The sequence below is a fragment of the Muntiacus reevesi genome, chromosome 2 (genome assembly GCF_963930625.1).
Source record: "Muntiacus reevesi chromosome 2, mMunRee1.1, whole genome shotgun sequence".
Taxonomy (NCBI): Eukaryota; Metazoa; Chordata; class Mammalia; order Artiodactyla; family Cervidae; genus Muntiacus; species Muntiacus reevesi.
In genome coordinates, this window is record NC_089250.1 from 211,697,824 (window position 1) to 211,725,195 (window position 27,372).

A 27,372-nucleotide genomic window follows, 5' to 3' on the forward strand; every position below is an offset into this window, starting at 1 on the left:
CCACTGGTCATTCCTCTTACCTGCCCTGAGGAGGGGAGGCTGAACCAGACAGTGGACTTGAGCCTCTGCCCAGCTCACAATAGTGGAGGGAGGCTTAGGCATCCCCATCCTTAGCTCTTCCTGTGGTTACAAACCTGGAAAAACACCCTGGAAGCATGGGCCAGGATCGGGAGGGCAGGGTGAGAGGGGCTCAGCCTGCCCCAGGCCGTGCTGAGAATGCAGACGTTCTCCCGAGGCTGCTCGGTCTTCTGTCTGTTGTCTGAGGCAGGAACTAGGTGTCCTCTTGACACCCCTCACCTCCAGCAGCTCAAGCACTAGCAGGGAGGAGCAGGAGAACCAAGGCCACCATGGGATGAAGGATCTCCAGTGGACACTGGCAGTGCTTTGCCCTGCTGGGAGGGATCTCACTGGACTTGAGGGGCTGTCAGAAGCTCAGTGGGCCAGTCCCTCTAACTGTTGCCTACATTTCTAAAGATCCCATCAGAGGAATTCCCTGCCAGGCCAGTGGTTAGGACTGTACACTTCCATTGCTGGGCACCTGGTTTCAATCCATGGTCATGGGCTAAGATTCCCCGAGCTGCACCGTGTAACCAAAAAAAAAAAACACCCAAAACAAAGTTATTAAAACACAAGATCCCATCAGTCAGTCACTCAGGAGCTCCTCAGCTTGAGGAATGCACACCTGCCTCTAGTAGCAGCCGTGATTCTAGAGCCTTATTCTAGCCTCAAAGTCTGACTCCCTGTGGTTTCCACCCACTGGTCCTGACTCTGACCTCTGGCTCTATGTGAAGCAGCCCTTCAGACTCAAAGGCTAGCCATCACCTCCGTGTATGTCAGACGGATCCCTCAGCTGTTCTGCAGGGGACTCAGTCCCAGTCCTTTTTTCTCGTTACCGTTACTCCAAAGGTGGGCTTGCCTGGCAGCTCAGACAGTAAAGAATCTGTCTGTGAGGCAGGAGACCTGGGTTCAATCCCTAGGTCGGGAAGATTCCCTGGGGGAGGGCATGGCAACCCACTCCAGTATTCTTGCCTGGAGAATTCCATGGACAAAGATACCTCTCCGGCTACAGTCCACGGGATTGCAAAGACCAGACACAACTGGGGACTAACACTTTTCCTTTATCAGAGGTGCCGCTGCTGTGGGGTTCCTTTAGAGTTTAAAACTTCAGCAAGAAGTAGAGCCAACCCAGCACTTGCCTCGGTCTAGATGGTTACTTCCCTACTAACATGGACCGAGGTCACAGTAGCTTCTAAGCACTCTGACTTCTCTCACTGCGAGGACCTTCCTGCCCAACTTAATCTCATCAAACTTGACCTAAGCTGATCCAAGACATGTTCCTACTCTCCCATCTGCTTGTCCCACCGTCATTAGCCAAGCTGCCACCTAGGGTTTACCCAAGCTGGAGACAGGTAGCTTCAGCCTTATAGAAGCCTCTCCATCACTCAGTGGGCGTGGGCATTTGACAGCCCAGGTGCCATCCTGATTGGGCCTACAGGGCACCCAGGAAAAGAGAGACCGGTAAGGCCCTTAGAGAACTGTGACGGGGCAGTGTGCTTCTGTCCAGAAGAGCTGGGAAGTGAAGAGTTAGAAAAGACTCTGGGGTTGGTAACCAAAGGTTTCATGAAAGAGGCAGAAGCAGTGCTGGACCCAAAGGACAGCTGGGCTTTGGATGGGCAGAGAGGAAGGGAGGGTCTCTCATGAGTAGGCAGCTCAGGAGCTGAGATGAGGCTGCAGCAGCTGAGAGGCCAGGTGAGAGGTGAGAGAGGAGTCGGGCAGCATTGTCATCCTCATCATCACATTTATTGACGGCCCCTGGGAGGCGGGGCTGGGGACAGAACATACAAAGACAAGGACCTGCCCTCAAAAAGCTTCCATTCTAAGGAGACGGGACAGAAAAATACAGAATGGTCTTTCCAGGGGATGGCCCACTCTCACCCCTGCAGGTCAGAAGCCCCTGGCCTACCTCGCCCCAGGGTCTGGAGCCTGAGCGGGGCAGGTAGTAGTAGCCCCATAGCCATGGTGTCCCTGCCCCCGCCGCTGGGGCCTGACCCCCGGCTCCTAGGTGGTGGACCCCAGCACTGGGGGAAAGGTAGGCTGAGGACATGATGGAAAACACTCCGGTCAGCCGTGGCATTGTGTGAGCCCAGTGGAGGGGCAGGGGCAGTAGGGCCCCCTACGCAGGGCCCCTTGAGGGAAGCGGGCAACTTCCCAGGCCCCCATGAGTCAAGTTCTTGCACTGGGGCTGCCCCATCACCCGGGAGGCCCCAGCTGGGGAGAAAAAACAGGCAGAGATTCCTCAGCGCCAGAGGCATCAGACCCTGCCCACCCCACCCCCAGCCCTCTCTCTGGGCATCTCCCAGTGGACCCTCCTCCCCAGCTCAGCCTCCAGGGCCAGGGCCTGCCTAGGGCCAGGGGGAGGGGCCTGCCCCTCCCCCCACCCAGGCAGTGGGGGAGGAGGAGGAGCCACGCATCAAGTTTGTCTGGGCCCCCCATGGGGGGGCCATACCCTGGATCCTACCGGTGGGGGGGCTCTGGCTGCAAGGGCCGAGGGCTCAGCAGAGGGGCTGGTCCCAGGGGGCACCCGGGGGAGCCCTTCAGTGGGGGCACTGGGCGGGAGTCCAAGGGGGGCAAGCTCCGGGGCACTGCCGGCGGCCCCCGGGCAGCCCCTGTGGGCAGGACTGCAGCAGCGGGGAAGGACTTGGGGGGCTCTGCGGCAGCCGTGGGGGCCGGCTGCCCCGACCGCTCCCGGCGCCGCAGCAGCTCCTGCAGCTTCTCCGCCTGGGTCCGCCTCAGGTGGGCCAGGGCCCGGCCTCGCTGGAAGGCGGGCAGGAAGGCCTCCAGGCTCTGCTCCCCCAGCAGCAGCTGCTCCATCTGCTCCTGGGACAGGGCGGAAGGGACAGTTTAGGAGGACCACGACCGAAGGCTCAGGGCTGGTCCTCTCGGCCCCATCCTGAATGCCTCCCGATCACCGCCCCCGCCCCGGTTGGGGATGGGGCGCTGAGTTCTAGCCTCGCCTGCCCCTTGCTGAGTGACTGTGGACCAAGTCCTCTCCTCTCATGTCTTGATTTCCTCACGATCACCAGACCTGCTGGGGCAGGGACGAGGTGGGTCCAGAGATGGGGACACACCTGAAGTGGACAGGTCTCCATCTCCTCCAAGCCAGGGCCCTCCGCCTCCACCCCTCCACATGCTGAGCACATTGCTCCCACCCACTATGCTGGGATGACTGCCCCAGCTCCTCTGTGGCCCCAGCCTAAGCTGCCTGGAGACAGTCACAGGAAGCCGGGGGAAAGTCACAGGTGGGGACGGTGGGCCTGTGTCCAGTGCGGACAGCAATTCAGCAGGCCCTCCTGGGGGCCAGGCACTCAGGGCAGGCTTCCTGGAAGAGGGACCCTCACGCCTGCAATGTAAGAATCAAGGGGAGGGGACGATGATAGGTTGAGCTCCCCCTCCGAGTCCCCAGGCCCAGCCACCCCCTCCTCTCACCTCAGCCTCCTGCTCAGCTTCTTCCAGCTCAGCCTGCAGCCAGCCCAGCGCGCAGTGGGGGCTCCAGCGGTGCATGCTCTCCTCTGAGGGCCGCAGAGGGACACAGTGAATAGCCCCTGCCCTCAGGGCCTGTCACCCTGGACAGACAGGCTGGAGCCCCGGGGCCCGCTGCTGACTCTCTCCCTGACCGTCTGTGTGACTCTACGCTTTCCCTCCCCTCTCTGGAGCCTCAGTTTCCTCACCTGCACAACACCCCGCAACATCAGTTTGTGTGCCCACCACCCCCATCCTAGTGCAAGAGAGGAAGCAGGGGCTCTGTCTCCCAGAGCACCCCAGGCCCTTGGGCAGCGGGTCCCCTCTTCTCCCAGGGCCCCATCCTGGCCTCTCCAACACAGCTCTACTCACCAACTGCTCACTTTCCCAACTTGGGAATTGCCCAGGAGTAGCACCCCTGCAAACTTGCCCGAAGAAGAGGTGCGCCCAAGTTCCCCAGATTTCAGAGCCGGGCACTGAAGCCCCCCCACCACCGCTCCTGGGGCAGTTCTCCCGGCCGTCCCTCACCCAGGCGCTGCAGCTTGTCTGCACAGCTCTCGGCCACCTCCCGGAGCTCCTGGTACTTGATGGCCAGGGCAGTGCGGCCCATCTCCAGGCGGGGACGCAGCGCCAGATTCTCCTTGGCTAGCGCGTAGTTGGAAGCCAGGCATGCCTCGCGCTCCAGCTGCAGGCCTTGGAACTGCCAGCGGGGAAGAGCCCAGAGGCCCATTCAGGGGCTCTCCCCACAGCCGCCGGCCGCCACCCCCCACCCAGGCGGCAGTACCCACAGGCCAAGCCGAAGGCGCCCCAACCTCAGGATGGCGAGCCAACAGGTGGAGGAGCTGGGAGAGCCCAGACCCCACTTTGCCTCGGTTTCCTAGTCCACAAAGTGAGCTAAAAACCTCTCCCTTACAGGGTTGTTGGGAGACTGAAGTGAGGAAAACTACGAAGGTCTCTACAAATGTTAGTTAATTTTTAATTTTTCAATTAATATGTCTGCTCAGGTCCCCGAGGAGCCCCCCTCCCTCCTCTGTCCCATTTTCCATGCATGGGCAGCTTCCCCCTCATCCCAGGCCTTTGTCTGCTTCCTCTTCAGGTGTTTGTGCTGAAAACACTCCCCATCCCCTGCTCCGACTCTCCAGAGTGAGGTGTTCACCCTGTCCCTGTCTGGCACCCCCCCTCACACACACACACCCCCCTCGCACCCCTCCTCTGCCCTCCAGTGGAATCCCCACACCCCAAGGAATACACACCCCCTTTTCCTCCCCGATCCCCTAGCACCTGCTCCCAGCTCTCCTTCTCTTGCGGATAGCAGACCCCTTTCTTTCCTGGCCCTGGAGAAGGCTTTTTCCTTCTGTTACTAGGCGGGCCAAGCCTCCCCTCCCTGCCCCTGGAGAACGCACTACCCTCCATCTGTCCCCTATAGGATGCACATGGCCCTCCCGCCTGCCTCCCTCCAATGTACACTTTCCCTTTCCGCCCCCCACAGACAACCAGCCCGGGCCTATCTCCTGTGAAATATACAACTTTCTCTCATGGTGGCCTATGGAACACACACCTCAGCTTTCAGTACCCCTCCCCAACGGAAAACACAAAGCCCCCTCTTGGCACCCCCAGCATACGGACACCCTCCCAACGGTCCCCCCAGGTGTCAAACAGGCCCCTAGTTCTCCCTGTGGAAGGCGCCTCCCCTTTCTGGCCCTACAGAACGTGGGTGTGCGAGCCAGGGCCCCCCACAACACAGCCGCCCCCCGGAACACACCTCCCTGGAGCATCCGCCGTAGGACACGCCTCGCGGCCATCCCGGGGGTGCACGGGCGCTTCCCTGGGTCTCCGGCGCGCCCCACCCGCCCCAGGCCACCTCCGGGCGCCCCCTCCCCCGGGGGCGGCTCCACCGGGCCCACTCGTACGTGCCAGGCTCCGCCGGCCCCGCGACCCGGCCAGCGCGGCCCTTCGGTCGGTCGGCAGGTCCGACAGGCCGCGGCCCGTCCCCCGCGCCCCCCGCCCGCGCCCCCCATGCTACCTTCCTGCTGAGCCGCACGATCCGGTCCAGCTTGGGCTCATCCTGAAGCAGGTCCCGGAGCTGCCCGGTGCTGAGGATCCCAAAGCGCCCCGGGCTGCCGGGCTCCGGCCCCGCCCGCGCCGCCCGGGCCCGGTACATGCCGCCCGCCCGCGCCCCCAGCTCGGCTGCTGGCTCGGCCCGCTCGGCCCGCTCCGCCCCGGCTCCGCTCCGCTCCGGCTCCGGCTCCGGGATCCGGCTCGGGCTCGATCTCCGGCGGCGCGCGGCGCTCCGCCGCCAGAGGGCGCCCCGCCCGCTCTTAAAGGGGCCGCGGCGTGGAGGCTGGGGGTGGGGCGCGGAGGGGGCGGGCCGCACCCCTTCCCACCCCGGTGGCGCCTCGCCTCCCGCACCCGCGGATCGCCTGGCAACCCATCATCCTTCCGCCGTCTGAATCTCTAGGGCCGCCTCTCTCCGCTCCCTTTCTCTCGGCCTTCAGTCACCACGCCCCCAGGCACGGACTCTCCCACCCCAGGCGTTTACAGGTTGCAAGGCAGTTTCACATTTGCCCCTTGAATTCGCACAATTTTCTGAATTTGTCCGGGCTCCAGGAGCCCCTGTGCTCCTGATAACTTGGCTAAGTCATTCACACACACCCCCCAGCCTCAGTTTTCCCTTCTACAAAATGGGGTAATGATACACTAAGTGAGGATACGAGGCAGTGAATGTTGAGTCCCTTGTTTTAGTCGCTAAGTCCTGTCGGACTCTGGCGAAGCCATAGACTGTAGCTCGCCAGGCTCTTCAGGCCATGGGATTTCTCAGGCAAGAATACTGGAGCGGGTTGCCATTTCCTCCTCCAAGGGATCTTCCCAAGCCAGGGATCAAACCCTCGCCTCCTGCCTTGGCAGGTGGGTTCTTTACCACTGAGCCACCAGGAAAGCCCGTAGAGTCTCTTACCTGTAGTTAAATGACTACCTGATATGAATTATTGTTATTTCAGAGATGAGGATACAGATTCTCAGAGATGATGTCACCTGCCCAAAATCACGTTCCAGGTAAAGGACAGACAATCTCAGTTCTTCCTGTATATGCAGGTCCTCAATCCAGCCGGAGGACAGAGGGCGTGCTGGAGATGTCTGAGAAAGAGACAGACCTGATGGAATGGGGCAGGACAAGCTTGCTGATGCACTGTGAAGGCAACGCTTTGTCCACATTTTTCAAAACATTTATTTTTATTTACTTATTTGACTGTGTTGGGTCTTACTTGCCACATGTGGGATCTATTTTTGTTGCGGCATGTGGAAGCTAGTTCTCCAACCAGGGATTGAACCTGGACCACCTGCATTGGGAGTGCAGAGTCTTAGCCACTGGACCACCAGGGGAGTCCCCTACTTCCACATTTTTATGGTAACTGAAATTTGGTTTTCCTTTTCCAGACTCAGTTGGAACATCACCTCCTCCAGGAAACCCTCTTTACCTCCCCAGGCCGCGTTGTGTGCCTGCTGTCCCTCCATCAGGATCCTGGGTATTATCAAGAGCCCTTCCACATTTCCCAGCTTCCTGGTTATGAGCTCCTTGGTTCTGCTGTGCATCCTCCAGACCCACTATTTCCACCATTCTTCCAGGGTTCTCCTAGACATTCCCTCCTGTCTGGCCCACCTTTGGCCCCTCCTCCATGCTTTCTTCACCTTGGTGAGATCTGATGGGAGCTCTTCCCCCAGCTTGTCCCTCTTTGTCACCAACCCCTCTTTATTCAACACCCGCCCCAATACCCTTCCTTCCCTCTCATCTCCAGGAAGAGAAACCCTCCCCTCATTCCAAAGCCAATTAAGTACCCTTGCTAGGGGTCTCACCTTCACCTGCCTCCTCTGAGAGGCTTCCCCCACTGTGCTTAGTTATGTCTCTCTCTTTTTAAAAAAAATATTTATTTACTTATTTAGTTGGCTGCATCAGGTCTTAGTTGCAATGGGTGGAATCTTTGTTGCTACAGCACAGTCTTTCATTGCAGTGCACAGACTCTAGTTGTTGCATGAAGACTCAGTAGTTGGGGCATGCTGAGTTGCTCCAAGGTATGTGGAATCTTAGCTCCTGGACCTGGGATCTGACCTGTGTCCCCTGCATAGCAAGATGGATTCTTTTTTAAATTAATATGTTTACAAAATATTTATTAAGCTTTGCTGGTCTTAAATGTGGCATACACCATGTGCAATCTTTCAGTTGCGGTATTTGAACTCTTAGTTGTGGCATGTGGGACCTAGTTCCCTGACCAGGGATTGAACCCCGGGCCCCCTGCATTGGGAGTGTGAAGTCTAAGCCGCTGGATCACCAGGAAGTTCATATGTCTCTTTCTTCCTCTGTCTCTTTCATGTTTAATTTCTGCCTTTAAACTGGTACCTCCCTTTCACCCCCACCCAATATTTTGAAAGTACCTGGTTATGAACTGAGTGTGTGTGCTCAGTCGTGTCCGACTCTGTACGACCCCATGGACTGTAGCCTGCCAGGCTCCTCTGTCCATGGGATTTCCCAGGCAAGAATACTGGAGTGGGTTGCCATTTCTTTCTCTCTATGAACTGAGTACCCCTCCCCCCCCAGTTGATATTTTGAAATCCTAGCCTCCAATGTAATGATATTTGGAGGTGGGGTTTGGGGAGGTAAGTTTAGATGAGGTCATGAGAGTGGGTTCCCATGATGGGATTAGTGTCCTTCTAAGAAGAGGAAAAGAAACCAAAGTTTTTTTTCTTTCCATCACATGAGGTCACAGTTAGAAGGCCACCATCCACGAATCAGGAAAAGAACCCTTACCAGAAGCCAAATCTGCCGGCACCTTGATCTTGGGCTTCCCAGCCCCCAGAATTATGAGAAATAGGTATCTTTTGTTTAAGCCACACGGTGTGTGGTATTTTGTTGTGACAGTCCAAGCCGACTAACATACCGTCGATACCCTGCACTCCGTGCATCCGTTTCCTCATCAGCATGCGTGTGTGCTCAGTTGTGTCCAACCCCTTGCAACCCCATGGATTGTATCCCGCCAGGCTCCTCTGTCCATGGACTTCTCTAGGCAAGAAAACTGGAGTGGGTTGCTATTTCCTGCTCCAGGGGATCTTCCCCATCTAGGGACTGATGCCATGCCTCCTGCATCAGCAGGTGGATTCTTTACCACTGAGCCAGCTGGGCAGCCCCCATTTCCTCATACCTCCCCTTATTCCTTGACTCAGTCTGACTTCACCCCACCACCACTTCAAGGGCACTGCTATAGCCAAGGTCACAGACTGCTTCTGACTTCCAGAGCCCTTCTTTCTCACATTCAACATCATCGACCACCATCTCTCTCTGACCACATAGCAGTCAGAGTCCAGACATTTCACAAGTGTTAAGTTGGCAAAAATTGAAAAGTCAGGTAATATCAAGTGTTGGTGAGGTTGGGAAGTGACAGGAATGCTTACATACTGCTAGTGGGAGAGAGAATCAGTTCACTGGAGAGCAATTTGACAAACTCATAAAGAACATTCAATGTGCAGTGGACAGAGTAATAGACCCCAAAGTTAGTCACGTCCTCATCCCTGGGACCTGTGGATATGTCACCTTCCATGGTGAAAAGAACTTTGCAACTGTGATTAAATTAACAATCTTGTGATGCAGAGAGTATGCTGGATCACCCAGGTGGGCTCAGAGTAATCAGAGCGGTTCTTAGAAGGGGGTAGGCAGGAAGGTCAGAATCAGAGAAGATACAACAATAAAATTGGAGTGTCGGAGTCACTGAGAAACTTGAAGACAGTATGTTGCTGGCTTTGAAGACGGAGGAAGAAGCTACAAGCAGGCAGCCTCTGGAAACCGGAAAAGGCAAGGAAGTGGGTTCTCCCTGAGAGATGCTAGATGGGGTGCACCCCTGCCAATATCATGACTTCAGTCCAGGGAAACCCATTACAGACTCCTGACATCCGAACTGTAAGAGAATAAGTCTGTGTTGTTGGGACTACCCTGATGGTCCAGTGGCTGGGACTCTGTGCTCCCAATGCAGGGGGCCCAGGTTTGATCCCTGGTCAGGGAACTAGATCCCACATGCCACAACTAAGAGTTCACATGCCACAACTTACTTCCTGCACGCCAAAACGAAGATTCAAGATCGCACATTCTGCAACTAAGACCCAGGACAGCCAAATAAATAATGTGTGTTGTTTTAAGGCACAAATTTGGCAATTTGTTATAGTAGCAATAAGCAGCTAATACAGACTTCTCGGAACGTTCACTGCCTTGGACCAGAAGACAAGAACAGGAATGTTTGTAGTGACTCTATTTGTAATAACAAGAAACTGGAAACAGCCCAAATGTCCAGGGCAACGGAACACTTCATACACCGAAATGGGCAGATTGCAGCTACATATGTCAATTTGGTTGAATCTTACAAACAATACGGAGAATAAAGGCAGCAGTCTCAGAAGAGTACATTCCGTATAATAATGTTTATGTAAAGTTTAGAAACAGGCAGAGCCATACTTCATATTGCTTGGAGATATGTACAAAGTACAGGAACAATAAATACCAAATTCAGCAGTGTGGCGGTCTGGCAGAAGAGGGATGGAATCGAGGAGGCAACAGAAACAACTTCAGTGGCTTTAAGAGATAGTTCAGGGGTTTCCCTGGCAGTCCAGTGGTTAAGACTCTATGCTGCCAATGCAGGTGCTGTGGGTTCAACCCGTGGTAGGGCACTAAGATCCCAAAAGATTTTTTTTTAATTAGAATTAAAGAGAGAGTTCAGTTTCTTAGGCTGAGTGTGGGTACACACAGGTGCAAACTTTGGGATAAGCCTGAAATTTTTTGTATAAAATTTGTGGTTCAGAGGTAAAGCATTCACCTGCCAATCGAGGAGATGCAGGAGACACAGTTTTGATCCCTGGGTCAGGAAGATCCCCTGGAGAGAGAATGGCAACCCACTCCAGGATTCTTGCCTGGAAAATCCCATGGACAGTGGAACCTGGTGGGCCATAGTCCATGGAGTCGCAGAGTCAGATATGCCTGAGCGACCGAGCACACACGCTCACCCAATAATTTTAAGGGTATATTTTTAGACCTTAGCTTTGAAGTCAAACAGACCTGGGTCCCCTTCTGAGCTCTGCCACTTCCTATGTGACCAAGAGCAAATTCCTCAATTCCCAGAGTCTCAATGATGCCATTTGTGAAATGGGTGGTTGAAGAATTCAGTGACTTGATATGTGTCCAGCACAATGACTGCCACTTCATCGTGCTCCAGAAACAGCAGCTGCAATGGGTTCCTCTGTCTAGAAACGACCCCTTGGATTTAATTTATGGAGCACCTACTCTCCACCAGGGACTCCCAGGGGCTGCCCGAAGAAAGGGGACACTTCATCCTCAGGGTTCTGCTCCCTGGTGCAATCTAAATTCATTATTCTCAAAGGATTCAATCATCACCCCCTTAAAAAAAAAAAAAAAAAAAAAAACTTCATTGAGATACATGCCATACAAGTCAACAATTTAAATTGTACAAATTCAGTGGGTTCTGGTATATTCACAGAATTTTGAATCCATTGGCACAATTGTAGAACATTTTCATCACCCCCAAAAGAAACTGTACCTGGAATTCCCTGATCCAGAGGTTATGACTCCATGCTTCCTCTGTAGGGGCCATGGGTTCCATCTCTGGGCAGAGAACTCAGATCCCACAAGGCAAAACAACAAAAACAAACCAAAAACTCTGTAGTCATTAACAGTGACTCCCCAGTGCCTCCAAACCCCCACTCCCACCACCAGCCCCAGGCAACTAACCTACTTGCCCGTTCTGGACATTTCACACTAATGGAATTCTTTAATATGTGGTCTTTTCATGACCAGCTTCTTTCATTTAACATAATGTTTTTAAGATTCATTCTTGTGAAAAAGTGAAAGTGAAAGTCGCTCAGTTGTGTCCGACTCTGTGACCCCATGGACTATACAGTTCCTGGAATTCTCCAGGCCAGAATACTGGAGCAGGTAGCCTTTCCCTTCTCCAGGGGATCTTCCCCACCCAGGAATCGAACCAGAGTCTCCTGCATTGCAGTCAGATTCTTTACTAGCTGAGCTTAATTCCTTTTGATTTTGTGGTGGTACATACATGATATAGAATTTACCATTTTACTCATTTTGAAAAAGGTTCCAGTTCCTTCACCAGTGCTTGTTATTGTCTTTTTTTTTTTTTCTTTTTTTTTTAATTTTCAGTCTCAGTCCGTTCTCAGAACATGCTCCATCACCTAGTTCCCAGAACTCAGATTGCGCAGTGGTCACGTCATCGTCGACCAGGGCTCGCAGAGCGGCAGGGGCCACCCTAACCACACCCAAACCTTAGCCTAACTGTCTCCCCCTAACCTCCCAGCCCCCGGGTCCCTGGCCCCATTTCGTCTGACATGTTTTCATAATCCTCTCAGGCTCCGGGCCGGCAGCGCCGCCAGCCCCGGGGCTCGATCATATAAGGAAAATACTGCGGCCTCATCCGGGGGCTGCATCGTGGACCCGGGGGCGCCCTGTCCCCTACGCCACTCTCTACACCCACACCTGCAAACCTCCCGGCCCCTCTTCGCGCGCCCGGACCTCCCGGGCGAGTCCTATTGTCTCTTTTTTTAATTATAATTCTCCTAGTGGGTATGAAGTATCTCATGATTTTGATTTGCATTTCTCTGATGACTCATGACATTCACCATCTTTTCTTATGCAATTTGTCCTTTTCAATATCTGCTTTATAGAAATCTCTACTCTGATCCTTTGCCCATATTTGTCTCTTTATTGTTGAGTTTGTAAGAGTTCTTTATATATTCTGGACACTAGTCCTTTATCAGGGATATGGTTTATAATTTTCTCCCATTCTGTAGGTTGTCTTTTCACTTTCTTGATGGGACCCTTTGATGCACACAAGTTTTTAGGAAAAGTTTGATGAAGTCCTATTTATCTATTTTCTTCTTCTGTTGCTTGTGCTTTGGCATCATATCTAAGAAACCATTTTATAACTCAAGATCATAAAGATTTACCTTTATGTTTTCTTCTAAGGTTTTATAGTTTTTAGCTCTTCTATTTAGGTGATTGGTCCATTTTGAACTAATCTTTGTGAATGGTATGAGTTAAGGGTCTGCATGTGGGCATCCAGTTATTCTAGAATACACACATACACATCCTCTTTTACAATCCAGATCTCAGGTACACAGAAATAGATTAATAGTAATTCTTATTTTTCAATACACTGTCTTCTTTGGTGTCTACTTAGCCTGCATTTATTTCATTTATTTGTGGATTTATTCATTTATAATGAGCACCAGTGAATCTACCACCCAATTCCAGAACTGGAGCCTCACCAAAACCATACATCTAGGTGTTCCTACTTTGCTTGCTCACACCCCTGAATTTAGGGATTAACACTCCTCTGTCACTTTTTCCCCCGTGTGGCATGTGGGATCTTAGTTCCCCAGCCAGGGATTGAACCCAGTCCCCACATTGCAAGGTGGATTCTTAACCACTGGACCACCAGGTAAGTCCCCTCTTTAGCCAGTTCTCCCGACATTTACAAGTGTATTATTTTGTTAACAAAGATTCTGTTCTGGGGCTGAATCTAGAGTTGAATGAGACCCAAGATCTTTGATCAAGTGACTGTCAGTCCCTTCTGCTGGGTAAGTCCTCCACCCACTTCCCCAAGACGGTTGTGTGGTCCTGGCCAGCTCAGGCGGACTGACCACTCTTGGGCTGAGCCCCCCGCCCTCTGCTGGCCCTCCACTGCCTCCCTCTTGTTCTAGCAAATCTGACCAGTCTTGCCTTTGATGGAAACTTACAGCTCCCTATCCTCTCCCCAATGGAAACTACCTTACTTTGTCTAATGCTTGTGTTCCTCTATACTTTTCTTCCTTTTTCCTTTTGCCCATCTCATACTCAACGTATAGACCCTCTTCCAGTCATGCCAGACTCTTGACCATTCCCCAGTCTCACGCTGCATCTCTGCACCTCTCCTGCTTTTGCCCAAGATGTCCCTCCACCCAGAATGCACTTCCTCCCGATGCCTTAACCTAAAGCTATTGAAGAACTGACCCATCCTCTTGGCATAGCATACACCTCCTCCTGCACAGGCAGAATCCATCCTTCCTTCCCAGCCCACTCTAGTCCAGCCCCAGTCCCAGCCTGACCTGCACCAGTCATTGAAGACTCACCCATCCCCCTCTCTTGTTAGACAAGAGATCCCCTAAGAGCAAGGACAGAATTTGTGTCATTTTTTCCAGTCCTAACTCCCAGCACAGGATCTGCTACATGGTGGTTGCAGACCCAGGGCACACACATTAAGTGCTTCAGTCATGTCCGACTCTTTGTGACCCTATGGACTGAAGCCCACCAGGCTCCTCTGTCCAAGAGATTTTCTAGGGAAGTAGGAAACCTGCAGTAGGTTGCCATGCCCTCCTTCAGGAGATCTTCCCGATCCAGGGATCGAACCCATGTCTCTTATGTCTCCTGCATTGGCAGGTGAGTTCTTTACCACTTGGGAAGCCCAGGGCCAGGACACCTGGGCTCAAATTTCACCTGTGTGAACCTCAGACAAATTACTCAACCTCTCTGTGCCTCAGTTTCCTCATCTATAAAATAAGGAAAAATACCCACACCATTTGGTTGTTGAAGAGATTCAATGAATTAACCCACGTAAAGGGCTTAGTAAGTGCAGGCAGGACCCTGGCAAGCAGCCAGCTCTTGGCAAATGCTAGCCAGATGTGGTAGAAGTTTCTGGTTGAAATGAGACCCTGTCTTCAAGGACTTCCCAGGTGGCTCAGTGGTAAGGAATCCACCTATCAAGCACGAGACATGGGTTCAATTCCTGGGTCAGGAAGGTCCTCTGGAGAAGGAAATGGCAACCCATTCCAGTATTCTTGCCTGGAAATCCCATGGACACAGGAACCTGGTGGGCTACAGTCTATGGGGTTGCAAAAGAGTTGGACATGACTTAGTGACTGAATAGCTGCCTCACTCTAAAGAATCTTCATATAAAGGGGGAGATGCTTTCTACTGATCTTCAAGAGGCGTCCTTAAATGGAGAGACCCTCAAGCCTCTCCAGGTTTCCATTAAGGAAGGGGGAGGCATCCACCAGAGACCATCTAACTCACCTCCCTTCATTCTCAGCATCAAAACAACCATGAATGTTTTCCTCCTTCAGGAAGCCTTCCAGGATTGGACTGCCTCAATGAACTTCTCCTTCCCCCTGTCTTTCTCTAATGTGAAGGCCATCTCCACCCCACTCCCACGCTGCTTCCCTTATTCACCTTGCTCTCCTTTTAGTCTACAGTGGATGTAACCACCTCCAGACCCACTTTCAGGTCATCCTGAGATTTTTTTTTAATAGATGTAGCTGGAGCTAAGTGGGGCCCTGGAGAGAGAAGATCTTGTCCAAACTTCCCGGCCTCCCCTGTTTTACATATGAGTAGGGTAAATCCAGGTTGCTCAGTTAAATCTGACTTTCTGGTAAACATTATGGATAATCTTTTTTTTTTGGCTGCCCTGGGTCTCCGTTGCTGTGTGCAGGCTTTCTCTGGTTGCTGCAGATGGGGGCTACTCTCTAGGTGTGGTGCCGGGGCTTCTCATGAAGTGACTTCTCTTGTTGTGGAGCTCAGGCTCTAGAGCAGGTAGGCTTGAGTGATTGTGGTGCACGGGCTTAGTCTCCGCACGCCACCTGTAATCTGCCCGGACCAGGGATCAAACCCATGTCCCCTGCATCGGGAGGCAAGTTCTTTTTTCTTTTTTGGCAGTTTTAAAAAAGATTTTTACTTTTAATTGGAGGCTAATTGCTTTACAATGTGTTGGTTTCTGCCATAGATCAGCATGAGTCAGCCGTAGGTATACATGCGTCCCCTCCTGCTTGAACCTCCCTTCCACCTCCTACCCCTTCCCATCCCTCTAGGTTGTCACAGAACACTGGGCTGAGCTCCCTGAATCAGACAGCGAGTTCCCACTGGCTATCTCTTTTACATTTGGTAATACATGTGTTCCAATGCTACTTCCTCAATTCATCACACCCTCTCCTTCCCTTACAGTGTCCACAAGTCTGTTCTCTCTGTCTGCATCTCTATTGCTGCCCTACAAATAGGTGCAGTAGTATTGTTTTTCTAGATTCCATATATGTGCCTTAACATATGATATTTGTTTTTCTGACTTACATTTCCTCTTTCACTTGGCATCACAGGCTCAGGTTCATCCACCTCACTAGAACCGACTCAAATTCATTCCCCTTTATGCCTGAGTAATCTACAGCTTCTTTTATCAATTCATCTGTTGATGGACATCTAGGTGGCTCCCGTGCACTGGCTGTTGTAAGCAGTACTGGCAGGTGGATTCTTAGCCACTAGACCACCCAGGAAGTCCTGAATCATCCTTTAGTATAAGAATACCCTAAAGAGGGCTTCCCAGGGGGCACTAGTGGTAAAGAACTTGCCCACCAACGCAGGCAGACAAGAAATGCGGGTTCAGTCCCTGAGTGGGGAAGATCCCTGGGGGAAGGCATGCCAGCCCACTCCAGTTCTTGCCTGGAGAATCCCATAGAGTGAGGAGCCTGGCGGGCTACAGCCCATAGGGTCACACAGAGTCAGAGACAACTGAAGTGACTTAGCACGCAAACACACACATACCCTAAATAGTGCATGAGACATACTTAAACTTAAAAAATATTTCTTATTTATGAATACTTTTTGGCCTGTCCCTGTCATCTCTCTGGGCTGCTACCCTGTGAGTGTCTGGGGTGTTTGTGGAATGAGTGCTAAGAATCAGGAGGAATGTAGGGACCCAGAAGGGGAGGTTACACAAGGGGAGGCCAGGAGGCCGGGGAGGGGGGTGAGGGAAGGGGGTTCAGGAAAGTGGTGGGGTTCAGGGAGGAGGACAGAACCTCAAGGATGAACACACACGGTGGGGAGTGGTTCCGGGAAAGGGCAGGGTCATAGAAAGACACGGGGACCCCGGGGAAGGAAGGATGTCAGAAGGAGGTTCCAGGTGGAACCGGAGCTTAGGGAGGTAGAGGCTGTGGAGGAGGAGGTTAGGGCAGTAAGGGGTGGGGGTGTGAGAAGGGGAGGGCTGCTCTGGAGGAAAGGGAGTGGGGATCCTAAGGGTGAAGGGAAATCAGGGACAGAGCGGGTGGGAACCCAGCACCATGGAGCTGGCGCCCAGGGGAATGAATGGCGCTCAGATAGCCTGATGGGAACTCAAGAGAGCTAAGAGGGGCTGGGGCTCAGGGTGTAACTGCGCCTCCCAGGCGCTGCCTTTGCCCACCTGGGCCTGGCTCCACACCTGTGGCTCCTCCTCTCTCCAACCCAGCCCTAGATTTGGGCACCAGGCACAAGCCCCCGCGGAGATGGGGGGTGTTAAAGGTGATCGGGCACGAGCGGGTCGCAGACGGGGATTGGCAGGCGCCTGAGCCCATAGCCCGGGCCATGGCTGCCCCACAGCCCGCCAGCTGGGTGAGCGGCTGCCACCCACGTGCTAAGGAGAGGAGGAGGCACCGGATCAAGGGGCAAAGGACACCCCAAGCGGGCGGGGAGGGCGGGGGCCCCGGCAGTGCCAGCGTCCACACCCGCTGCTAAAAGCCGGGCCGGCGGCGCAGCGCAGCGCACAGAGCCCTCTTCCGCCGGCGTAGAGAAGACACCGAGAGGCAGCGGCCGTGGCCCGGAGCATCCCGCGTGCGCCCCCGACGCCGCCCGGAGAGGCCCGGTGGCCCTGGCTGGGCGCCACCCCGCCCGCAGATAGAGAGGAATCCAAGTAAGGGGCATGGCGGGGAACAGGTGGGGACAGGTGCTTAGCCCGAGGGGAGTGGGAACCTCTCTCAGGCGGACCTCAGTCTCCCCACCTGTCAAAGGGGGAGGGGCGCTCCTATGGCTCTGCCGAGCATTAGGGGTTAATAGTCTCGCGAACCTGCCTGTCTCCCTGAAGTTCAGCTTCCTCGAGAATGAGGCAATTTCATACCCTAGAGAAGGTTCCAGATCAAGAGCCTGCCCAGGCTCCCCACTGCCTCCTCAGTCCCACCCGGCTGGTGGGACTGAATCTCGGGCCAGGGGTGTGGATGGGGGGAGAGATCAGGTGCCCAGGGGGCTCTCTAGGGAGCTGAGTGTGGGTCAGGGAGCGAGAGGAAGGACCTTTCTCCCTGTTGTAGCCCCCTGCCCTGGGCAGGAGTGGGTGTCTGTAGAGAAGCTGGTTCCAGGTGGGCCGGTGGATCAGGGACAAGGACCCAGACTCCTCCTGGCTGGACAGGGAGAAGCCGTCTGGACTCCCAGCCACCGGGCTTCTAGCCAACAGGCAGGGGCCGGGAAGTGGTGAAAGCACCCACACTGGCTCCTACTGGCTTGGGAAGAAGCTTCCCACCGGCTCCCCAGTCACCCTGTCCCCTGCCACCCTGCCCCCATCCTGGGTCTCCTGAGTCCTCCCGCGGGGCCAGGAAGCCAGAGTCAGGACTGGTCTCTTGTCTGTGGCTGGCTGTGTGTGTGACCTTGGGCACGTTACCTCCTTTCTCTGGGCCTGGCTCTCCCTCTTGTGACTTGGGGAGGCTTGTTCCTGGGCCACTGGTATAGAAACAGGGATAGAATAAACTGGGGCCACTTCAGAGGACCAGGCAGCCCCCTCCAAACCAGATCGGTCTGGTCCTTCCCAAGGGGGATGAAGTTGGAGGCTCAGCTGAATCAGGTGGCAGATGGGGCCAAGGATCTAGCCCCCGCCTCCATCTTACCCAGATTCTCTCAACATCTGCTCATATCCTCAGAAGAGGGGCCTGGGACTCTCAAGCCTGGGAACCTGAGTAGTGGGCTCAGGTCCGCCCTAGGGAGGCTCAGCGCCTCAGCCTCAGGGCAGGAACGGCTCCTGGAGGAGAGGAAGAATCCCACTGAGGAGCTCTGTGCTGTGGCAGCCAGGATTTCCCTCTTTGGTGAGGGTGATTCTTCCGACTGTGCCCCTCCACTACCCCCCTTACCCCTCTAAGTCAGTTCAGCAGCTCCGTCGTGTCTGACTCTGCGACCCCCTGAACTGCCGCACGCCAGGCCTCCCCGTCCATCACCAACCCCTGGAGCTTGCTCAAACTCATGTCCATTGAGTCGGTGATGCCATCTAACCATCTCCGCCCTCCCCCTCTCCTTCTGCCTTCAATCTTTCCCAGCATCAGGGTCTTTCCCAATGAGTCAGTTCTTTGCATCAGGTGGCCGACGTATTACCCCTCTAAGGACACAGTCTATCTGAGACCTGGGCTTAGGTCTAGGGCGGGGATCAGGACTCAACCTGGGCCTGGGTGAGAGGGCTGCTGGGAGCTGCGGGCAGGGCCCCAGCAGGGGTCCTGGAATGCTGTGAATGAAACTCTGACACGGGTGCAGGTGACTTTTGTAAACTGAGGTGGATGGTAATAAGCACTGGGGAACTGCAGAGTGAAACAGACGTGGGAAGGGTGACTTTTTGGAGACTCCATGACCTCACCTGCAGAAATACTAAGACTCCCTTCCCAGGGTTCTCCTTCTGAAGCTGCACTTGACCCTGCTGCTGGCCCTGTGGTGGGCAAAAGCAGGTTTTGGAGCTGTCAGGCCGGCAGAAGCCATCTTTAGGTCAATTCTCACTCCTTGATCAGGGCTGAAGAAGAGATTTGGGCTCAGGTGTGAAGCAGAGGAAGGAGGCTCAAGGGAGCTGGGAGTCGGGGCAGGAACCGAAATGTGCTGTACACCTACTGTGTGCCAGGCACTGTGTGCACCTACTGTGTGCTTTTCTGTTGCTGTTTCCTTCCTCCTGATAACCTGAGATGGAAAGGGTATTCTATCCACTTTACCGATGAGGAAACAGAGGCTCAGAAAAGTCAAGGCACTGGCTCAAGGTCACGCAGCCTGGAAATGGCAGGGCTGGAATTCAAACTCAGGTAGCCTAATTCCAAAGCTTCTATTCCCCCTGCTGCCTCTGACTTTTCTCCAGGTGACCCTGTCCTCTCCAGGGCCTCACTCTGCTCATCTATAACCTGGGTCTAAGCATTCTTACCCAGACTGTTGGGCAACGTGGGTGAGTGTGTGTTCTGTATTCAAAACGCAGCACACAAGAAGGGGTGTATTCATGGGTCCTCATGGGTGTTCTCATGGCCTCACCTCATCCATTTCCCCATCTGTCTTTCCTCCTCCTGAGATACAAGGACAGGAGGCAGCTCCTGTTGTCTTTCCTTTTTGAGCTGACCTTAGGGCAGTGGCACCCCACTCCAGTACTCTTGCCTGGAAAATCCCATGGATGGAGGAACCTTGGTCCTCCATCCATGGCTTTGGTCCATGGGGTCGCTAAGAGTCGGACACGACTGAGCGACTTCACTTTCACTTTCACACAGTGGAGAAGGAAATGGCAACCCACTCCATTTCTTGCCTGAAGAATCCCAGGGATGGGGGAGCCTGGTGGGCTGCCGTCTATGGGATCACACAGAGTCAGACACAACTGAAGTGACTTAGCAGCAGCAGTAGGGCTTCCTAGGTGGTGCTAGTGGTAAAGAATCCACCTGCCAATGCAGGAGATGAAGAAGACTGTGGGTTTGATCCCTGGGTTAGGAGGATTCTCTGGAAGAGGGCATGGCAATCTACTCCAGTACTCTTGCCTGGAGAATTCCATGGACAGAGGAGCCTGGCTGGCTACAGTCCATGGGGTCGCAAAGAATCAGACACGACTGAAGCGACTTCATACGCACACAAGCTGACCTTGCGTAGGGGACCCTGGCAGACTCCAGCAGGAAGGAACAGACTATTCCTACAGCAGAGCCTGGCACCAATAAGTATGCCTACTTATTGCATCCCCCTGGCTGGCCCTGGAGGTCAACTGGCAGGTGGGTGGGCAGGTAACGGTCAGCCGCTGGGGGACCCCATCAGCTGTAAGACTCTGGGTGAAAAATGTGCCTCCCTGGGACCCCCTTTCCATGTCAGTCCAGGGACCTGAAGCCCTGATGGAGCTGGAGTGGGGCCACAGCTGGGGTGACTCCCAGAGCTCCCCAGCACTAGAGGAGCCCAGGGATCTGGGCAGGGCGGAGCTGTCTGTCACCCTTCCACAGCTGGTCTGACAAGGCCTTTTCCATCCCCAAGTTCCCTGGTGGAGGTTGTTTTCTGGGTCCTGGAGTACCTAGTTCTTTCTCTAACACCATTCCCAGAGGTGTTGGCTAGGAAGGAAGGAAAAAAGAATGGGCAGGGGTGGGAGAGGCAGAGAGGGAACAAGGAAGGAAACCACACTTATCAGTGCCGACCACTGGCTGTCACTCACTCACTTCATTTAATCCTCACAACAACCCCTTAAGGTAAATATAACATCATACCACACACCCATTTTATTTTATTTTTTAATTTTATCAGCCTGGCCAGATGGCATGTGAGATCTCAATTCCCTGACCGGGGGTCGAATCCCCATCCCTTGCATTGGAAGCCCAGAGTTTTAACCACTGGGCTGCCAGGGACGTGCTGCCACACCCATTTTAAAGATGAGAAACCAGTGCTCGAAGCACTTACTCCTTATACCGGGGTCGCACCCAGAGCAGGGCCCAAAGTCACAGATCAGGGGCAGCTTGGGCAGCACAGTCCACGGCTCTGGGCCAGGGAGCCCCAGACGGGCCAGGCATCCTCTGGCCCTGACGTTTCCCAGCCAGGGAGGGATCTGAGGGGCCAGAGAGGTCTCAGTCTTGATGATGATTCCACCCCTCCAAGATACCTCGCTTTCTACTCTCCAGGGACTGACCCTGGGCAACCACACCCAGACTTCAGCTTGGTACACACAGGTGGCCAGAAATCCACAAAGAAGGAGGCTGTGTCCCTGCTTTCCAGCTCTCTCTTTTCTCTTCTGTGGAATGGTCCCCGTTCCACTTCTCCCAGCCTGCTCTTGTGAGACTCCAGCGATGCAGCGTGCAGAGCTGGTGGGGAGGAGGCCTGGCATGGTCACTGTCGCACCATGCCAGTGGTCTGAGACGGTCTCTGAGTCCAACCAATCCCCTCTCTCCCTCTGAGTACACGAGGTCTGTGGCCCTCACTGACTTACAATCTTCTAGATCATGGGTATGAGTCTTGTGCAGCTGATGACACTCTGAACCCTGGAGAGTGTGGGGAGAAGGACTTGCCAATCCTTTGCTGACTCAGCAAGTATTCACAAAGCGCCTACTGTGTGCCGGCTGCCCCTCCCACCCCAGTATGTGCACCTTCTGCTACTTAATGTTTGCCTTCAGTGCCTCCGAGCAGCCCAGTGGAAGGACACACTGGGACTCTGGCATCAGACGCACCTGGTTCAAATCCAGGCGACACGACTCATTAACTGTATGACCTGGAACGACCGTCCTACTCTCTCTGACACATGCAAACAAACAGCTCCAAGCCAGGTGTGCTCTGTAAACGGGACCATCAGCCCCAGATGACACGTGGTTGAGTGTGTTGATTAGCAGGACACCCAGTGTTCAGAGCCGGGTGAGCGGCTGGGGAGGCCTGGTTGTGGTACCCTGGGAAACAGACATGCCTGGTTTTTGTCTCCTAGTTTCTAGCACACAGCACCTAAAACCCCTGGAACCTTCAGTCTTTTGTATGCTAATAGATGACTGGTGGCCCCTAGATAGTTTTGAACTGGTCACTAGGAAGATCAAGGCATGATTAGAGAGTTGGAATTTCAGCTCCAGGGTTGTGGTGGAGGGACAGGGGCTGGAGATTGAGTTCAATCATCAAGAGCTAATGATTTGTTTTTATTTTCATTTCTATATATTTGGCTGCACCCAGGTCTTAGTTGTGGCACACAGGATCTTTAGTCTAGTTTCTGCAGGGATCTAGTTCCCCGACCAGGGGTCAAACCCAGGGGTCCTGCATTGGGAGCTTGGAGTGTTAGCCACTGGAGCACCAGCAAGTCCCCAGGGTTATACAATTTAATCAATTGTGCTTATGAAATGAAACCTCCATAAAAATCGCTAAATGAAGGAGATCAGAGAGCTTCTGGGTTGGGGTACTGGGGGCAGTGGTGCACCAGGAGGGGGCATAGAAGGTCCGTGCACCCCCTGCCCCCATACTTTGCCCTATGCGTCTCTTCCATTCACCTCTCCTGAGTTCTCTCCTTTATGAGAAACCGCAAAATATAAGTAAAGAGATTTCCTGAGTCCTGTGAGCCTTTCTGACAAATGATGGAGCCTCAGTCAGGGGTCCCAGGATCCCCTGGTTTATAGCCAGTCGGTCAGAACTTTGGTGTCTGAAGCGGAGGCAGGCTTGTGGGACCGAGCCCTTAACTTGTGGGATCTGACGCTAACTCCGGGTAGACGATGTCAGAGCTGAGTTGAATTGGAGGACACCCAGCTGGTGTTGGAGAACTGGAGAAGACGTCGCGCATTTGGTGTCAGCAGTGTTGTGAGTACAGACTGCCCACTGACAAATGGCAGCCGTCGGCATTTTTACAGACGACAGACTCTTGGCACAGCGGCTCTTCTTGGTGAAGCCGCAGCTCCGGGCTGGCGCCCCTCCCCCACTCTGCTCTGATGCCAGTGGCGCATTCTGCTCCCCTAGCTGTTCACAACACGCCAAGAGGCTGGCTGCTTCTGCCCATGTTGCAAGGAGGGCAGCTGAGGCCCAGAGAGGGCAAACGGCTTGTGTAAGATGGCCCAGCCTCCCTGATCAGCCAGCCCCCCGGGCCTTGTGCCCTGAAGAGAAGATGTCCCCATGGGGTCCAGAATGAGAATTAAGTGTCAGACAAGCTGTGTGGGAAGCTGCACCCCCAGTGTCTGATCAGCCAAAACAGGAGCCTTTTCTTTTTGGGTGGAGTCATGTCTCAAAGCTTGTGGGATCCTAGTTCCCCGATCAGGGATCAAACCCAGGCCCTTAATTCCCCAGGGAGCCCATTTGGGTAGCTTTGATCTCTGGACTTCAGGGTCCTCAAGAAGAGGGGAGGGGGTTTCTCATGCCATATATATTTTTTATTTTAGTGTTTATTTGACAGCATTTGGGATTTTAGTTTTGGTATCTAGTTCCCTGACCTAGGATCAAACCCAGGCCCCCTGTACTAGGAGCCCAGAGTCTTAGCCACTGGATCACCAAGGAAGTTCCTCTCATGCCATCTTCTACTCCACTCTCTCGTCTTGTTTCCTTTACTGTTTTGGAGGATTCTCCGCCCCCCCCCCCCCCCCCCCTGCCTGGCCTGGTTTCAAAAGCAATACACAGGTCTTACTTTAAAATTTATAGAAATTTGCAAAATAAATGTCTCCATTACCCTCCCTCCACCAAAGACCACCAGTGTCATCATTTGATACTTGTATGTCCAGACTTTTCTTCTTTTTTAATATGTGTTTACTATTATTAATTAACTCAAATGGGATCACATTTCTCATTTCTTTTTTAATCCCAACATTGCATTTTTCCCTGTTTCTACATCTGTAGTGATGATGATAGCTAGCATTACTATGGAAGCATTTTGCAGGTATTAATTCACTTAATCCTCATGAAAACTGTGAGAGACGAATCCTATTATTATCCCTGTTTTACACATGAGGTTGTTAACACTACATAGTATTTCACTGTAGGGATTTATCAGAATTTATTCATTCATTCTCCAGTTTCTCAGTATTATAAACAGTGCTGCCCAGAACGTCTTTGTACATCTTTGCACACTTACAGAGATATTTCATAGGACAGATTCCTACAGTTGAACCTGTTGGGTCAAAGAGTACCAACATTTTTGGTGTAACAGATTTTGCCAAATGGTTCTGCAAAAATAGAATCCCATGTTACTGGTCCACCAACAGAAGAGGGGGAAAACTTGTAATTTGGCCCATGGCATTCCTGCCTCCACCTGGCCTGGAATAGGGTTCCCTGGCTGCCGAGTGCTGGATAAAGAAGTTTCTGGGCAGGGAATTCCCTGGCCAGCCAGTGATTAGGACTTCAAGCTCCCATTGCCGAGGACCTGGGTTCAATCCCTGGTTGGTGAACTAAGATCCCACAAGCTTCAAGGTGCAGCCAAAAAGAAAAAGAAAATTTCTGGGCTGATAACCCCTTCTCCCCAGTCCTGCCACAGGCCACTGTTTTCTTCCCCCATCTCCCCTGGCTGGCCCTGCACACCAGCCACCCACTCCCTGCCCTACTAGGGGCTATACCCCAGGGCCCTTTGGGAATGGCTTCCCTCTTCTCTCTACTATTCAACTGTACTAGTGGGCCTTGCCTGGCCATCCAGTAGCTAAGACTCTGTGCTCCCAATGCAGGGGTTCTATACCTGGTCGGGGAACTAGATCCCACACGCTGCAACTAAGAGGTCTCATGCTGCAACTAAGGCCTGGCATAGCCAAATAAAAATTTTTTTTAAAGTATGAATAACATGACCTTACTTGTAATATCACTAACTGTAAATATAGAAGCAGAAAGTCTGTAAGCATGAAGTGTATTTTTGCAAAGGGAAGTGACTTTTTTCATTCCCCCTACGATGAGACTCATATAAATATATATATATATATATATTTTAAGATTTATTTTATTTGTTTGACTGTGTTGGATCTTAGTTGCAGCATACAGACTTAGTTGCCCCATGGCATGTAGGATCTTAGTTCCCTGGCCAAGAATTGAACCTGCATCCCCTGCATTGGAAGGCAGGTTCTTAACCATTGGACCACCAGGGAAGTCTGAGACTCATATTTTTTGATAGAACAATTGAGTGATTCTGATATGAAAAATCATTAAGTCCAACTTCCTCACTTTGATGTAGTCATATTTATCAATTTTCCCTTCGTGACTTGTACATCCATTTTTCAGATACAGAAACTGAGACCCAGATAGGGGAAATGACTTTTCAACTTGCCACCAGTTAGAGACCTAGCTAAGACTCCTCTTTCTCTCACCTACCTCTCCATCCTCTATTCCCTCAACTCACTCACTGATTTCTCCTCCTGCTACTACCTGGATGCCCAATCCATTCCCAGGCAAGGCAGGCTTCCTTGAGGCTGCATGTGCAAACTTAAGCTCTCTCTCTGTTTTTAAATTTTATGTGGCTGCACCAGGATCCTAGTTGCATCATGCAGGATCTAGTTCTCTAACCAGGGATCAAACCTGGGCCCCCTGTATTGGAAGCACGGAGTCTTAACTACTAGACCTCCAGGCAAGTCCCTTAGCCTCTCTTTTCAAAAAAAAAGTCCAACATCCATATAAAAACTGTTCATAAGTGTCCAGTTCAGTGAATACTCACAATGAACACACACATGTTTCCTGAGCCCAGATAAAGAGACAAATTGTTAACTGCCTCTTCTTGATCCCCTGTAGTGACCCCAAGGTTAAAACACAGCCTAACACCAGAGATTAGCCTCTTTTGGTACGTGCATGCTAAGTTGCTTCAGTTGTGTCCGACTGTGCGACCCTATGGACTGTAGCCTGCCAGGCCCCTCTGTCCATGGGGATTCTCCAGGCAAGAATACTGGAGTGGGTTGCCATGTCCTCCTCCAGGAGATCTTTCTGACCCAGGAAACCTGCATCTCTTACGTCTCCTGCATTGGTAGGCGGGTTCTTTACCACTAGTGCCACCTGGGAAGACCAGCCTATTTTGGAGCTTTATATAAACGAAGCCTTACAGCATCCACACTTCCACGTCAGGCTGCTTTTGCTCAACATGTTGTCAGTGAGATTCATCCATATGGTTGCATTTGGTAATAGAGTGTTCATCTCTTTGCTGTGTTAAGACTCTATCGTGTGTCTGTGCTGAGATATATTTATTCATTCGCCTGTTGATAAACATTTGCGTTGTTCCCGCTACTGAGCTAATAAGGGTAATGCTGCCCTGAATAGTCTTGTACCTGTTTTTTGGTGCACATATGCGCACGTATCTGTGGAACTACTGGGTCATAAGGTACACGGGTGTTCAGCTCTGGTGGATACTGACTAACAGTTTCCCAAAACAACTGTGCCAAGTCACAGCGGTGGTGGCGGTGGAGGAGGTTCCGCTCACACCACATCCTCACAAACAATTGCTTGTCTTTTTTTAAAATTAGTTATTTATTTGTCTGCACCAGGTCTTAGTTGCAGCACATGGGATCTTCGATCTTCATTTTGGCATGTCAGATCTTTCAGCTGCAGCATACAAACTCTTAGTTACTGCACATGGGATCTTAGTTACTGCACATGGGATCTAGTTTCCTGACCAGGGACCAGACCTGGTCCTGACCTGGGACCAGACCAGACCTTCCTAACCAGGGAAATCCCTGTTAGTCCTTTTAATTTGAGAAATTGGGTATTGGGGAGGCAGGCTCCCCCATCAGATTGCCTGGGATTGAATCCCATTCTTTTTACTCGTGACCTTCAGCAAAGCCTGTTTTTCTCGTCTACAAAATGAGTTGAAAGTCATGGGACTATAAGAAAGATACCCTAGACCAAGCAGTTTAGGCTCCATAAAGATTAGCTATTTATGGTTAATTCTCGTAACAACCTCTGAATCACTTCCCTTTCCAGAGCCTGAGTTTCCCCTTCTGTAAATGGCAGTGAAAATACAAACACACTTACATACACACACAGTGGAGCAGATTACCAGTGAGTTAAATAATATATTAAATATATTTAAATATAAATTAAATATATTAAAGTGCCTAATTTTTTTTTTTTTTTTTTACTGAAATATAATACTCTTATTGAGTCTTCCGAAGTGGTGCTAGTGGTCAAGAGCCCACTTGCCAATGCAGGAGACATGAGACTTGGGTTCAATCCTTGAGTTGGGAAGATCTGGAGGAGGGCATGGCAACCCACTCCAGTGTTCTTGCCTAGAGTATCCCATTGACAGAGGAGCCTGGCAGTGACCATGGGGTCACTAAGAGTCGGACACGACTGAAGAGACTTAGCATTCACGCCTGCACCCTTTTTCACTGGCTCTTAGTATATTTATAAAGTTGTGCAAACATCAC

General features: G+C 52.4%; 2 protein-coding genes and 2 non-coding genes across 10 annotated transcripts in view; 1 reads left to right on the top strand and 3 right to left on the bottom strand.

Moving 5' to 3' along the window:
* The window catches only part of MLXIPL (MLX interacting protein like), a 55,668-nt gene that overhangs the window by 5,403 nt on the left and 22,893 nt on the right, over positions 1-27,372 (top strand). The gene's annotated exons all lie outside the window — the stretch shown is intronic.
* VPS37D (VPS37D subunit of ESCRT-I) lies at positions 1,793-5,747 on the bottom strand. 2 transcript variants are annotated; one of them, XM_065920383.1, is made up of 4 exons: positions 5,543-5,747; positions 4,048-4,219; positions 3,487-3,569; positions 1,793-2,871 (listed from the first exon to the last, which is right to left on the bottom strand). In XM_065920383.1, the coding sequence occupies exons 1-4, from the start codon at positions 5,678-5,680 to the stop codon at positions 2,515-2,517; spliced, it is 750 nt and encodes a 249-aa protein (XP_065776455.1). In that variant the 5' UTR covers positions 5,681-5,747; the 3' UTR covers positions 1,793-2,514. The 2 variants fall into 2 exon arrangements, with proteins under 2 accessions (XP_065776455.1, XP_065776454.1); XM_065920382.1 differs by having other exon boundaries at positions 1,793-2,877.
* Positions 11,723-11,805, bottom strand: LOC136162248 (small Cajal body-specific RNA 18). Its single transcript, XR_010662057.1, has one exon. It is a non-coding gene; the product is annotated as a small Cajal body-specific RNA 18 (non-coding RNA).
* On the bottom strand, positions 11,881-12,023 carry LOC136162289 (small Cajal body-specific RNA 17). The gene has a single exon (XR_010662093.1). It is a non-coding gene; the product is annotated as a small Cajal body-specific RNA 17 (non-coding RNA).